A 16,064-nucleotide genomic window follows, 5' to 3' on the forward strand; every position below is an offset into this window, starting at 1 on the left:
AGGCATTGATGAGTGAGATTATTTTCTTGGCTTGGTGCAGGGACAAATTTGACAGAGCGATTCCGTGATCAATTCAGTCCCTTGTTGATTGATCAAAATGTGCCATGGTCATTGTCCAATTCTACTGTCATACGCATGCCTTTTTCACCAGAATGCATGAAAGATGGAGTTGAATTTGGCCTGAAGAAGATTTCAATGATGCTTGATAAATTCTTAAATAATGCTTCTGCAACGATCTTGTTTTTGAAGTCAGTTTTGCAGGTAATGCTTCTCTATTTTCAAGTTGGATGTGTTAATACCTTTAACTTTTTAAAGTGGTACCTTAGTTTATTTCCAATCCTTTACCTGTTGAGAGTGGTTACCCAAATATAGATTTTTTTATGAAGTACCCAGTTATAGATCATCTGGCGTGATGAGTTATTTGTCATGGCTAAAAGTAAATAACTGTAAATAAATGTTTGTGCATTTTAAAACCAATTCTCCAAAAACAACTACTATAATTATGCCTCAATTTCAAACTAGTTGGGTTTATGTGAATTCTCGTACCTATTCTGTCCATTTGGGACCATTTATTTCCTGAACAAATTAACTTGTTTTTAGGACAAATTAGAGGTTACGCAAAACTAGGGATTTCTAAATTTCGCAATTAACCATACACTGACATAGAATCTCTAACTAAACTTTAAAAAACTCATGTCAAACACTGCCCAATGTAAGTGTTTAAATGACAACTAAACCTTAATTTCAACTAGTTGGCATTGTCTGTATGGATATTGCTTCCATTGTGCTATGTCCTTCGTCAAAATCCACATGGAATCTAACAGCTGTAGGTCTTTTGAGAAAACTTCGTCATGTGGTCTTAGATTTATCTTTGTTAACACAATAAGTTTTCATGGTATTACAACTACAGACTAATGTATTTGGAGGTCTACATAGGCATGATAATATTGTCTCGAGCAACCTTCTATCATTTCTAATCTTGTGTTATCTAGTATGAGTTCGCATCCATCTAAATCCGCATTTTTACAACATTCATCTTGTGGATATACTGAGCCTTAAAGACCCAATATTCAATCCCATTAAAAATTTGTTGGTCTCACCATTTTCCTGTATATCTTTCCTTTCATCTTGCTAGGTAGGGCCCTATTGCATACTGCTACAGTAGCACTCCTCTATTTCAGCTTTCTTATTCAATTCCACATGATAGATCTTCATCTGTTGTGTCATTCTCCTGAAAAATTGAGCCTAGATCTCTTAATTGTTTACATTTAAACTCCATGGTCTTGGCCAATCTCCCATAAACTTCATTCTTTTTAGGCTGGCTAAAATTGAGTGGATACGTTTTAATTCTACTTATCCTTAAGGATGGATAATTATCCTTTGATTTATTTCGCACAAGCTTTTGCTTAATATTTTGAATTAATGTTCACATATCCTTTATTGATCTCATCTCCATAAGTTTGTTCAGTATGTGAAACAACATTTTCAGATTTCAATGTCAATTTGGAATTGCTGTATGCATATTTTTGTGTGGATCTGATCTGTATAACATTGTTCTTTTCATGAAACAATATTTTTCAGATTTCTTTGTCAATATGGGAGCAAGGAAGCCCTCAACCATCCTTGGATTATTCTGTTGACGTTGATCCGTTGTATTCAGTTAGTAGAAACCCTTTCTCGGAGAAGAAGTGGAAAAAGTTCCAGATATCTAGTCTATTCAGTAGCTCAAATTCTGCAATCAAGCTACAAGTCATAGATGTGAATTTTTGGAAACAAGGAACTAAAATAGTTGACCGTTGGCTTGTTGTGCTTAGTCTGGGTTCAGGACAAACAAGAAACATGGCACTTGACAGGTAGATTGCTAGATGAATTGAACTATGTACAGTGAGCAATTTTATTTTCCCTATACCCGAAGGTGAGTGGTCCTCTTTTGACTTGGGCACACCTGGTGGTCATAGAAAGTAGTACTGTTTTTTTGGAGAAGTAAAAAGGTATAAGTTAGCATCAGAAGTGTATTTATAAAAAAGACAATAGGGTAGAGCTTGAAGGGAATTAGACTTATTTATAAAAAATCCAATATGGTAGGGCTTTAAGGGAATTAGACATTGTTTGGGACTGGCAATGAGGGAGGTTTGGACAAACTAGAATGGAATATGTGTTTAACTGTGTGATTGTCTGTCTCTAACAGTAGTTTCTTTTTATTATCATTTCTGGGCTTTTGTGAGAAATAGCACGGGAAATATATATTATTGATATGCTTCATTTACTATAATACAAGGAGTCTATTTATATCTACACTCTACAAATAATACAAGGAGTCTATTTATATCTACACTCTACAAATCCATGATATTCCTATTTCCTATTCCAATCAGGACCAAGTATACTAATATATACATAAACTATCTAACAACTTTCATTTTCAAATGTAATATCCAGTTAGAACTACGTAAAAGTACAATCCTCCGATATCATTTCCGGTAGGCCTGGCATCCTTTTAGTCTGATTTTTAAAACTAGACAGATGGTTATTCAGTTCCTTGAGGAATATCGTACTTGTTCAGCTAATCAAGTAAACTCATAGACAGATCTAATCCTAGCTTTTTTCTTAAAATATGTGTAATTGAAAATCATTCTAGTATGTCTGCGTGAACAGATAATGGCCTGTTGTGTAAAACAGTTGAGGACTGTTTGATTATCCTTAGAAATTTGGATGCCTAGTGGAAAAAAGAATACAATACACTTTTTTAGGCTTGTAATTCGCGCTTGAATCCACCATTCCCCCTCCACCCCCCAAACCATATAATATCCTTTGATATTTTACTGTAACAATTCCCTTATTAGCATGTTCTCCATCAATCTGTCATTTTTGGGGCATCAGGTCGCTTACTAGCAGTTTGCAGGCGGTACATGGCATACAACCTTACACCTGTTGGTGGTGTCGCAGCACTGATATCGCAAAATGGCCAGCCTAGCAATACTTGTTCGTCAAGCTCTATCATGTCCCCACTTCCACTGTCAAGTGCTATAAACATACCAGTCACTATACTTGGATATTTCCTAGTATGTCATAATCAGGGACGCTTTCTTTTCAAGGACCAAGAAATGGAGGCTTTGGCAGGGTCGCGGTTTGATGCTGGAAATCAATTGATTGAAGCTTGGAATCGAGAACTAATGTGTTGTGTTCGTGATTCTTATTTGAAGCTGGTATTGGAAATGCAAAAGTTGAGGAGGGAACCATCAACATCTCTTCTGGAGCCTAGTATGGCCAGAGCTGTCAGTTTGACTCTGAACGCTTATGGTGATCAGATCTATTCATTTTGGCCCAGGTCAACTAGAAATTTGCTGATTGAACAAGAGAAAATTGGAAATGATTCCACGTCAGTGAAGGTTTGCAAATCAGATTGGGAATGTATTACTCAGCAAGTTATTCAGCCGTTCTATGCTCGTCTTATCGATCTTCCTGTTTGGAAGTTGTATTCAGGAAATCTAGTGAAGGCTGAGGAGGGTATGTTTCTTTCTCAGCCTGGAAGTGGAGTGGAGGGTGGCTTGCTTCCAGCTACAGTTTGTGCGTTCGTGAAAGAACATTATCCAGTTTTCTCTGTACCATGGGAGTTGGTGAGTGAAATACAAGCCTTAGGGGTTACTGTCAGGGAAATCAAACCTAAAATGGTCCGAGACCTTCTTCGGGCTTCTTCAACATCTATTGTTCTCAGATCAGTTGAGACTTATGTAGATGTACTTGAGTACTGCTTATCAGATATTATCCAGCTTCTAGAGACCTGTGAACCAAGTGGGCCTGATTCATCCAGAGACATTAGCAACTTAGGTTCTGTTAAGGAAATTACTGAAGGTCAGACGAATTCTTTCTCTGAATCAAGCTCCAGTTCTCTTAGAAGTCGCAACACTCTGCAACCTTCAAGCAGTTCAGGAGGAGACGCCATTGAGATGATGACAAGTTTAGGGAAGGCCTTATTTGATCTAGGCCGGGTTGTTGTTGAAGATATTGGTCGTGGAGGGGGTGCTTTATCTCAAAGGAATATTATTCCGGGAACCATCGGAGATAGTATCAGAAATAGAATTGATCAGAAGCTACTAGCTGTAGCTGGTGAACTCAGAGGGTTACCCTGTCCAACAGGAACAAATCATCTTGCTAGGTTGGGTGCTACTGAACTTTGGGTTGGAAACAAAGACCAACAATCACTAATGATTTCCTTAGCTGCTAAATTTATTCATCCTAAAATACTGGAGAGATCAATATTGGTGAACATTTTCTCTAACAGCACGATTCAGTCATTATTAAAGCTGCAAAGTTTCTCCCTTATTTTGCTGGCAAATCATATGAGGTTTCTCTTCCATGAAAACTGGGTAAATCATGTGGTGGACTCAAAGATGGCACCCTGGTTCTCATGGGAGAACAATGCTACTTCCGCAAGTGAATGTGGTCCTTCTCCTAATTGGATTAGACTTTTCTGGAAGATGGTCGATAACTGTTCAGATGACCTGGCACTTTTTGCTGATTGGCCTCTTATTCCTGCTTTTCTTGGTCGTCCAGTCCTATGCCGTGTGAAGGAGCGAAAACTTGTTTTTATTCCACCCATTGATGACAGGGGAAGCAGAGAAGCTGATCTGTCTGGATTACCTTTGGAATCTGAAGAGATTCAATCCTACAGCTTATCATTTGAAGTTGCAGAGAGAAAATGCCCTTGGTTGACGTCGCTGCTGAACCAGTGCAATATACCCATGTTTGATACCTCTTTCTTGGATTGTGCTGGTCCTTGCAAATGTTTACCCAGCGAGGAGCACTCGTTAGGTCAAGTTATAGCATCCAAGCTTGTCGCAGCTAAAAATTCTGGCTACTTTCCGGAACTCACTTCCTTTCCAGATTCTGAACGTGATGAGCTTTTTGCCCTATTTGCTTCTGATTTTTCTGCCAATAGCTCTGGCTATGGAAGAGAAGAGCTTGAAGTACTGCGTGATTTGCCTATATACAAGACAGTTGTGGGAACTTATACGAGATTGCAGAGTCATGACCTTTGTATGATTCCTTCTAATACCTTTCTTAAGCCATTTGATGAACGCTGTCTATCTGTGTCCACTAATTCTAATGTGAAACCTCTTTTTCGAGCCCTTGGGGTCCCGGAGTTGCATGATCAACAGATTTTTGTCAAATTTGGATTGCCTGGATTCGATGGAAAGCCTCAGTCTGTACAGGAAGATATTTTAATATACCTATACTCAAATTGGCAGGATCTACAAGAAGACTCATCAATTATTGAAGTACTTAAGGAGACCAAATTTGTTAGAAGCGCTGATGAAATGTCTGCAGAACTCTTTAAACCTAACAATCTGTTTGATCCCAGTGATGCTTTATTAGCATCAGTGTTCTCAGGCATGAGAATAAAATTTCCTGGAGAAAGGTTTATTTCTGAAGGATGGCTACGCATTTTGAAGAAGGTGGGTCTTCGCACTTCAGCTGAATCTGATGTTATCCTTGAATGTGCCAAGAGAGTTGAGTCACTTGGAAGAGACTTCATGCCGCCTGCAGGGATTACTGATGATCTTGAGAAAGATTTATTCAGCTCACAGGATGGAGTATCATTTGAAATCTGGTTGTTGGCTGAAAGCCTTGTGAAAGCTATAATATCAAACTTCGCTGTCCTTTATAGTAACCACTTTTGCAATATTTTTGGGAAGATTGCATGTGTACCTGCTGAGAAAGGCTTCCCAAATGTGGGCGGTATGAGAAGCGGAAAGCGAGTGCTGTGCTCATACTCTGAAGCTATTATTTTAAAGGACTGGCAACTTGCTTGGAGTTGTGCTCCCATGCTTTCTAGGCAGAGTATTGTCCCACCAGAATACTCTTGGGGGGCTCTCAATTTGAGAAGTCCTCCAGCCTATCCTACAGTTTTGAGGCACCTCCAGGTACGGTGGTTATTTCAGTTTTAGTTATATTCAATGATACCGCATTATTAAGTCATTTAACTATGTAGAGAAACCGTTACTGTAGGTTATTGGAAGAAATAATGGTGAAGACACGCTTGCTCATTGGCCAGCTACTGCAGGCCTAAAGACAATTGATGAAGCTTCCTTTGATGTATTAAAGTACCTGGACAGAGTCTGGAGTTCTCTCTCTTCTGCAGGTACATGCTTTTCACTTGTCTCTATTCAGGTTACCACATGTTTCTGTTGGGAGAAATCAGGTCAGTCAACTTCCGTTCAAAGTCCTTTTGGTTTCAACTCTAGGGACTTCTAGCAGCAAACTAGTATTGTGAGAATTAGCACAGGAAAAAATATATCATTTATCAATCTATCTATATAGAATAGGAGAAGCAAATCAATGTGATGATGCCAAGTGTCACAATCAAAATTCAATAAGTGTCAAATTTTAGGACAAAATAAGTTAGGTTAGTTAATACTTAGTTACTCTTTTGAATTTGAATTAGAAATAATCAAATATCTATATATTTTTAAGAAAACTATTATAAAAAAGAAAAAATATATATAAATAAATAACTTCAATGTAGAGATATATAAAATGATAAGACTAATTTGTTTTTTTGAGATGAAAAAGTTTTTGAGTAATAATCCATATGATCATGCTATATTAATAAGATCATGTAACTAAAAATACAATAATAGATAAAACTAAAGACAAACATAAACAATAATTTCAATAAGTAAATAAAAGAGTAGTAATCTTAATAAAAATAAATTAAACTTTCATATTAAATACAAACGTGAAGAATAATTCAATTTAATTTCTTATTGAATAAAATATAAACATAATAATTATTAAAATTCTTAGTAGATTATGACATATAATAAAAGAACTTCTTTGTTTAACCTTTGAACTAATTCACACCACCCATTTAGAAAAATAATTCGTATTATAGATAAACACTATATGTAAAAAATTAATATATTGTAGAACAAAAACTAATGTATAAAGAGGAGAATAGATATATATAATTTGATTCTGTCAACACTTTAGATTTATTTGATAAAATTAATTGTAAATAAATAATACTCGAAAATATTATTGATAAATTTAAATATCGAAATAATTATGAGAAAGTCATACAGGATAAAGTCAACTTTCAAGAGTAATACAAAATTATATTCATTATATTATATTAAATTGGTAATTTATTTAAAATTCATATGAGAATTTAATTATATTAAGTAATGGATAATATGATTACTTAAGCAAGGAACAAAAAAAAAAGGAAATAACATATAAATTATTGCAAAATATAAAAATATAAGACTTATAATTAGAATTATGATGAGAAAAGTCGTGCATATACACATAACTAAAATCATAATAAACAAATAGTTATAAAGGAAGAAAACTAAAAAAAATCAAGCGATAGCGTAAAACCGTGTATACTAATTAAATATCTCATGTAAGAAATTTTAATTAATAAAGAGAACTCATAATTTCATAATAAAAAATACAAAAAATATAAAGATACTATTAATATATTATACATAAGATAAGCACATTATATATATATATATATATATATATATATATATATATATATATAAAATTACTAATTAATAAAAATATTAGTATGTTTTTAAAAAATAATAATAAAAGGCTTATATCTTTGTACTTTTGAAAAAAACAAAATTATAATTTAGTAAAACAATATTAAATTATTTAAACTTTCAGTAAACTACAAAAGGAAAGCTAATCAAATATTACATTAAAAAAGAATGTACAAAAAGAGGGGGATAAAGATAATTTTATGATATTTATATTTCGAATTAATTAAAAAATAAAAGATAAATAAATAACACCCCAAAAAATTACTGATAAATTTAGACCATTGAAGAATTTTGAACAGTATAACATAAGTTTAAAAAAAATAAAAATACTTTTAGAGTAAGAAAATATATATCTATGTTATATTAATGGAGAAGTAGTATCAAAATAATAAATAATTTCGACCAAAAAAAATAATAAGCAATTGACAAGTTAATAAAAAGTCACATTACTAAACGTATAGTACTAAGTACTAGCTAATTTAATAAAGAATAAATAAGGAACAAATAATTTATTTGATTACTATATGATGTATAATCTCTGATTTTGTATAGATTTTATTATATTTGTGCACACTACATCAAATAATAAAATAACACCTAATATTTATTAAAATAATATCATATATTAGATAATAATTTTATAAGATTAACATGTAATTAGTCCTAGTCCAACAAGAAATAGTAATAGGATATGTATTGTGTATAGTTATTATAATTAACTAGTTATTACATGTGTAACTAATACGGGACTAGTGAGGGAGTTGGTGAAAATATCTGCAAGCTGGTCATTCGATTTCACAAGCATTGTAGCAATATCTCCTGAGTGTATCTTTTCTCTAACGAAGTGAAAGTCAATCTCAATGTGTTTAGTTCTCTCATAGAACACCGGATTCGATGCAATATGAAAGGCAACTTGATTATCACACACAAGTTCCATCTTGCTGATTTCAGTTAATATCAACTCCTTGAGCAATTGTTTGATCCAATCGAGCTCATATGTTGCCATAGTCATTGCTTGATATTTTGCTTCTGCACTAGACCGAGCAACCACATTTTGTTTCTTGCTCTTCCAAAATATCAAATAACCTCCTACTAAACCACAATATCCAGACGTAGAACGTCTATCAGAAGGTGATCCTGTCTAATCATCATCTTCGTATCCAACGATTTGCTTATGGTCTTGATCCTCAAACAATAATCCTTTGCCCGAAGCTGATTTTATATATCGAAGAACGTGGACAACCGCATCCCAATGACTATCACGTTGAGAATCCATAAACTGACAACATTCACAGGAAAGGAAGTGTCACGTCTAGTCATTGTGAGGTAATTTAATTTACAAACCAGCCGCATATACGTTGCAGGATCGCTAAGCAGCTCCCTCTGTCCTGACAGAAGTTTAGAATTTAGATCCATAGGGGTGTTAGCAGGTCTACATCCTGTTATTCCTGTCTCCTCAAGAATGTCTAAGGTGTACATCCGTGGTAAGATTACAATATCTGAGCTAGATTAAGCGACCTCAATACCTAGAAAATACTTTAATTTGCCCAGATCCTTAGTTTGAAATTGTTGAAAGAGATGTTGCTTAACTTAGTAATACCAGCCTATTTATTGCCAGTAATAACAATATCGTCAACATAAACCACCAAATAAATACAGAGATTTGAAGCAGAATGCCGATAATATACACAGAATGATCAGCTTCACTATGAGTCATGTGAAACTCCTGAATAACTGTGCTGAACTTACTAAACCAGGCTCGAGAAGACTATTTTAGACCATAGAGTGACCGACCCATCTGACATACAAGGCCAGTAGACTCCACCAAGCGACAAACCAGGTGGTTGCTCCATATAAACTTCTGCAAGCGGAAAGGTAGTTCGGGTATGTTCCCCAAGCTGACACGACTCACAATCTAATGAAGACAAACTAGGCACCAGCTTTTGAAGATTGGATAAACTCGAATATCCTAAAAGTTTGTGAATTAGGTCCGGAGGATCTGTAACTGGACATGACATGGAGAGATTGAGTGAATTATGGCAGTAAAGGCATTGTGATTCACGCCCTGTGCCAATCGTCTGTCCTGTACTACAGTCCTACATAATAAAAGAATCATCAATAAAATACATATTACAATGGAGGGCACGAGTCAAATGACTAACAGATGCAAGACTAAAAGGACAGATAGGGGCATAAAGAACAAAATCTAGAGTGATAGAAGATAGGGGATTAGTTTCTCCAACTCCTTTTGCTTTAGTTTGAACCCATTGGCTAAAGTAACAGCGGGAAGAGACTGAATACATAATATTCGATAAAAGTGATTTATTACCAGAGATATGATTAGAAGCCCTTGATTCCATCACCCACGGTCCAAGAATAGTAGACGGGGAAACACAAGCAAAAGAATTACCGGCAACAAAAGTATTAGTCTGAGCAACTGAGGCTACTTATAGAGATGTCTGCTTACTTGCTCGATACTGAAGGAACTCATTATATTCCCCTTCAAATAAAAAAAAAACTCTGGTTACCTATGGTCTCAGTGTGAGCAATATGAGCATTTCTGGGTGGTCGACCATATAAAGAATAGCACATTTTACGAGTGTGTCCAAGTTTATTACAATAAAACACTTGGGTCGAGATCTTCCAAAATGAGCTTTTCCTCGTCTATTCTTCATAGTTTGAGATGCCAAATTTTCCACTGTCTGGGATGCGAGTTTTACGAGTGTGTCCAAGTTTATTACAATAAAACATTTGGGTCGAGATCTTCCAAAATGAGCTTTTCCTCGTCTATTCTCCGTAGTTTGAGATGCCAAATTTTCCACTGTCTGGGATGCGAGTGGATTGGTTTTTGCCGGTGTGGTTTTGTGGGGTATGGTCGCCTGTGATAGGGGAATCTTGTGGTAGTGTTCGATTTTGCATGACATTGAAGAAAAAAGGAGATAACGCAAAACAACTATAAAAGGTCGCCAGAAATTGAAGCACGACGACTGCTTGGCTGGGTTTTCTTTCCTAGATGTTTCTCACTCACGCTCTGATACCATGTGAGAATTAACACATGAAAGAATATCTTATTTCTCAATTAATTATAATACAATGAGCCCTATTTATAACTATACACAATACATATTCTATTCCTATTCCATGTGGGACTAGGACTAATTATATATTAGTTACATAACTATCTAGCAAGTATAAACAAAAAGGTGATGAAGCAATTTACTTCAAACCATTTCGTTGGTATAGCAAGTTGATAAAGCAACCCTCTTCCCTGCTGATTTTATTCCCTTCATTTAGAATGCTGACTTACAAATCCAACTATGAAGGTACTTTATATGTTGTGTTAGCCCTTATATCACATTTAGTTGTATTGTCAAACATTGTAGCAATGATTGCATTGGTGACTTATGTGTTGATTCCTTTCTAATCGTTATCCCATCCCTGCTTTACAACTGTTTAACACTAACTTATTGGAAAAGTATGGCTGGAGGCTTGGGAACTCGTTTGTGTGATTAGCACTTCCTCTTCTTTTATTGGCTCAATCACTGCTACATTATTTCATTGCATAGTATGATTAATTTGGCGTTTGGTGATGATCCAAGCATCGAGTTGCATTTTTTATGTTTGTCAGTGAATCTTATAGTAGGTGGGTTGTAAAAGTTGTCATTAAGCTGTCATGGAAGTAGATCAATATCTTGCTATCATAATGAGGAATAAAAGGTGCTCTGCAGTACGTATGTGCACAGCGAGCTTAAATCAACATATAGGTCTCCAGAAATTAATGACTGGAACATGTATACTGATTGTTCATTTCTAGTTACTATGTTCAAGAAGCAGAGAAAGCATTGATTCATTTGACTGTACTGTTTAGCAGATGCAATCTGGTTATACAGAGTAATAAATTGGACTTGCAATAAATTGATCTTACTTTGGTTTTATTGAATTTCCTAGTTTGTTGAAGCCTGGACGACAGAATAATCTGGAATATAATACGAATTCTTTGCGTAGCACATGAACTACGTGTTTTTATTGTCATATTCATGTCTGGTACTCATGTAATGGTAGTTGGATTCGAGTCCAGCACTAGCACGTGGGGATAGTGATACTTAATTATTGTGTTTTAATTCTCGGACATAAAGTTTACTCAATTTATTGGACAACAAAATACACTAAATGTGTATAAATTATTTTGCCAATTGAATGTATTTAGAGCCATAATAGTTTAGAAAGGCAAAAATGACGTACTATAAGTTACAGATTTGAATTCACAAGCTTGTTATGAGAATCAAAAAATCATTTAACCAAACTTATAGAGCAAAGAAGAGAGTGAATTGCCTCCTATCCCAAATTAAAGCATATTTTGAGACTCATATGGATATAGCCATATGGTGCAGAACGATGTCGTGTTTTGCCTCTCTTGTTTCATGGGCTGCTTCTTCCATTATCATCTTCTTCTACTAACTTTCAGAACTTATATAGTTCAAATCAATTTGATGGACATATGCGTAAGTTGTAAAATGAATCAACCTTTTTTCGAAGTGCTTTACGGTGATCTGCTTCCCATTATGACCAACAAGTGTTTTGGGACAATCAAGGCCCCTGGTGCATTGAGGTGCATGAGTTGCCTCACCTCAAGGTGCTTATTTCAAGTAACTTTGAAAGTATTAATTAGTATTGGCTGTGTAGGGAGTGTCTGGAGAAGGAGTCAAGGATCTTATGATTAGGTAATTCTGTGGTTTCTTCACTTAGCATAATGTGCCAAATGTCATTGCCTTCTGCATTCTCATAAGTGAAACTTTTCCCCAAATGTGTCGTAAACATGTCAATTAAAGAAAGGCACACCTGGAAACATATTGGCAATTTGATATGGCAGCAATGAATATTGATGTCAATCAGTGCATTACTAGACAAGTTTGAACCATGTTTATGAGTAATATATTCGTCATTAAAACTATCACACGAACCATAGGAGTGGTGGATTTAAGGAGTTGGCTTAGGCGGCAAGGTTCGCTTTCCCATTGTAAGAGTGCTGGTGGCATGAGTAGTAAGGATACCTGACCATTTCAGTTTGGAATTTTTGCTTTCTTTTTCTCCTGAAAGACTGACTTCATTCGCTTTATATTGATTTGAAGTAGATAAGCTGTGTTATGCGATTTCTGGTTCTGTTTGTCAGCTGATGAAATTTTGTTCTGCATCTTTTCTTTTCCTTGCCAGACAGGGAGGCATTGCGTCTAGTGGCCTTCATGCCTGCCGCAAATGGTACACGTTTGGTGACAGCAAGCTGCCTTTTCACACGTCTGACAATTAATCTTTCCCCATTTGCTTTTGAACTCCCTTCACTCTACCTGCCTTATGTGAATATCCTTAAAGACTTGGGCCTTCAGGACAATCTTTCTATCTCTTCCGCAAAGACCCTGCTTTTGAATCTTCAAAAAGCATGTGGATATCAGCGTTTAAATCCAAATGAATTCCGTGCTGTGATGGAAATTTTGCATTTCATCTGTGATCAAGCAAACACTTCTGACATGAGCGCTTGGTGTTCTGAAGCAGTTGTCCCTGATAATGATTGCAGACTTGTACATGCTAGGTCATGTGTATACATCGATTCTTATGGTTCTAGCTACATCAAGTATATTGATATTTCCAAGCTGAGGTTTGTCCACCAAGATCTCCCTGGAAAGTTATGCATTGCCTTTGGAATAAAAAAGCTTTCGGATGTGGTTATAGAGGTACCCAAGAGGATCTGGTTACTTATATAAATTTCTACTCTACCTAAGATTCTGGTCATGTTCGTGCAATGAAGAATTCATGTTTGCTATATGTACTTGAATTTTTCACCTCCATTTCTTCTCTGAATGATTAAATCTACACTAACAAGTTCTTACTGTATTCCCGCAAGATTTTGGTCTCTTATACGATGTTAATGGGCTATTTCCAGGAAATATATTGTGAAGAACCTTTGCAAACTTTGGAATGCATTGGATCAGTTCCAGTAGAGGCTATAAGGCACAAGTTGTTGAGCAGATCCTTTCAAGCTGCAATGTGGACTGTGGTCAGTAGCACGGCAAGCAACATTCCTAGCATTGATCAGGCTACCTTTGAGGTCATGCGAAGTTCATTGAAATTGGTTGCAGAGAAGTTGAAATTTGTTCAATGTCTATATACACGCTTTGTGCTCCTTCCAAAATCTTTGGATATAACTCAAGTTAGACAGGAATCGTTGTTCCCGGAGTGGAAGGATACATCACGTAACCGGGCCCTTTACTTTGTTGAACAGTGTAAAACTTCTGTGCTGATTGCCGAACCACCAGACTATGTCTCTATTGCTGATGTAATAGCAATTGCTGTAAGCAGGGTTTTGGACTTCCCCATCCCATTACCAATGGGCTCTCTATTCCTCTGTCCTGAGGGCTCTGAGACTGCCCTTGTCGATATCTTGAAACTTTGTTCTCAGATGCAAGCTAATGGAAGCAAAAGTGAAAAAGATGGTCTTCTTGGCAGGGAACTATTACCCCAAGATGCTTTACAAGTGCAATTTCACCCATTAAGACCTTTTTATGCTGGAGAAATAGTAGCTTGGCGGCAGCAGAATGGAGAAAAGTTGAGGTATGGTAGGGTTATAGAGAATGTGAGACCGTCAGCAGGCCAAGCACTCTACAGATTCAAGGTAGAAACATCACCGGGCTTGGTTGAGCTTAGTCTGTCTTCTCATGTCTTCTCGTTCAAAAGTGTCACAGTCTCTGGTGAGGATTTCTCTGCTGATTTCTTGGAGGATTCTGTTACAATGGACAGTACCAGGAGTGAAGGTGTTGCTGGAAGAGTTAAATCAAGACCTTCTGAGGTACATATCCTTGCTAAATTTCTGATTTAGAATCCAATGGTTTACATTTTATAGTAGCAGTTCTTTTTTTAGTGATTTGAGCAAAAACATGTCAGCAAAACTAGTAGATAACTTTTCCAGTTTATGCCCTTGATATTCATGGGTGGAATAAAGAATAAGGTGAAAGTCTATAGTTTTTATTTGTGGAGTGAGGTCATCCTTGTTATTAAGGGAGAAACTATGGACCTGAAAGATGGTGTACGCGTTGGCACTGTATTGTGTGCTAAAGGAAATTAGAGAATCCTCTCTACATTTTGACTTGTTTGAATTTATTTTAAGATACAAAATTTCCTATTTTGAGAATGTTTGCTGCTACAATGCATCTCTTTTCAGTGTTTCTATGTAGTAGCTAGCACCTGAATAGCTGGATCACTTGAGCACCATGAGCTTTGCATTATAAATTTCCACTGCTCTTTCTGCATCTCACCTTGTTCCTTCTAAGATAGCTCAGTGGAGAAATTGTCGCAACCTGAGGGCTTTAGTTCTTGAATTCATCTTTCCTGCTATAGAATTTTTTTTTAACTCTCTTGATCTGAAAATTTCTACTCTCTAGTAAGAGATCAATCTTTTGTTCTTTCCCAAATGTTACTTCTGAGTGAAACTCGGAAAGCCTTTCCGTTCCGGTATATGTAAGCCTCTTCGAGTAAGATAAAATAAAGAGATTGCTTGGATGTTATTCAGGGCAGCTGGTCTTCTTTTTTTCATTGTTTCCCTTTACAGTGTTGGAATTCATAAATATGAACAACTCAGCAAACCAACGTTTAATATGAACCCTAGTAAAAACCACTTCTTTAGCATGGTGTGTGAATATATGTCTTTTAGGGATCCTTCTGAAAGAGCTCCTTGATCCACAGCTCAGCGTCAATAGGTATCTTTGTTGCTTTTAGATAAATAAGACTCAAAATATGTCAAATTATGCGTCCTTAAAATCCGTTGTGCTTTTTAGAGGAACTCTTTCTCATTTTCCAATAGAACAAGACTTCTATGGTTGGTGTTTTTACCACTTTTCTTTTTTTTTTTTTTAATATTGTAGGATCTAACTTACCCTAAAAGCTTGGTGAGGATCGTCCAAAACGATAAAAAAGAGATTACGGCCTGTTGAAGTGTGTGACCATCTCAACCAAAAGCTTAAGTTGTTAGAGAGAACACACTTTTATTTACTTAATTATGTCTTCAACACGCCCCCCTCACGCGCGGGCTTGATTCTTTTTGATGAGCCAAGCACGTAGAAATTCTTTTTCATATTGAGTGGCGGTGAGACTCCAATTCAGGACTTCTGCCTGCTCTGATACCATGTTGAAGTGTGTGACAATCTCATCTAAAAGTTTAAGTTGTTAGAGAGAACACACTTTTATTTACTTAATTATGTCTTCAACACGGACCATGCGCTTAATTGGTAAGGATTATAACAACCCTCATATGCCCAGGGGTGGACATCTGAAGCGTGGAGTAGCATAACATGTGCCTTGAGAAAAAATGAGACCTAATTCACCTATAAGTTAGCTCAAGTGCTGAAAATTGTCCAAAGCCATATAAGGAGAATAATTTTTTTTTAAAAGGGCCATATAAGGAGAAAATAGTCCATACAGTTAACCGACTGGGATTCTAACAAATAGTTTGCTCAAGGTCTA

At 36.0% G+C, this 16,064-nt stretch overlaps 1 protein-coding gene across 1 annotated transcript in view; it reads left to right on the top strand.

The window, feature by feature from the left end:
- LOC109215886 (sacsin) overlaps window positions 1-16,064 on the top strand; it is a 42,847-nt gene that overhangs the window by 23,456 nt on the left and 3,327 nt on the right. The window contains exons 6-11 of the mRNA XM_019380005.1: window positions 41-261; window positions 1,582-1,853; window positions 2,903-5,924; window positions 6,010-6,142; window positions 12,768-13,282; window positions 13,492-14,394. Coding sequence (XP_019235550.1) covers window positions 41-261; window positions 1,582-1,853; window positions 2,903-5,924; window positions 6,010-6,142; window positions 12,768-13,282; window positions 13,492-14,394 — 5,066 coding nt within the window. The remainder of the gene's footprint in view (window positions 1-40; window positions 262-1,581; window positions 1,854-2,902; window positions 5,925-6,009; window positions 6,143-12,767; window positions 13,283-13,491; window positions 14,395-16,064) is intronic.

This window comes from Nicotiana attenuata, unplaced genomic scaffold (assembly GCF_001879085.1).
Source record: "Nicotiana attenuata strain UT unplaced genomic scaffold, NIATTr2, whole genome shotgun sequence".
Lineage (NCBI taxonomy): Eukaryota > Viridiplantae > Streptophyta > Magnoliopsida > Solanales > Solanaceae > Nicotiana > Nicotiana attenuata.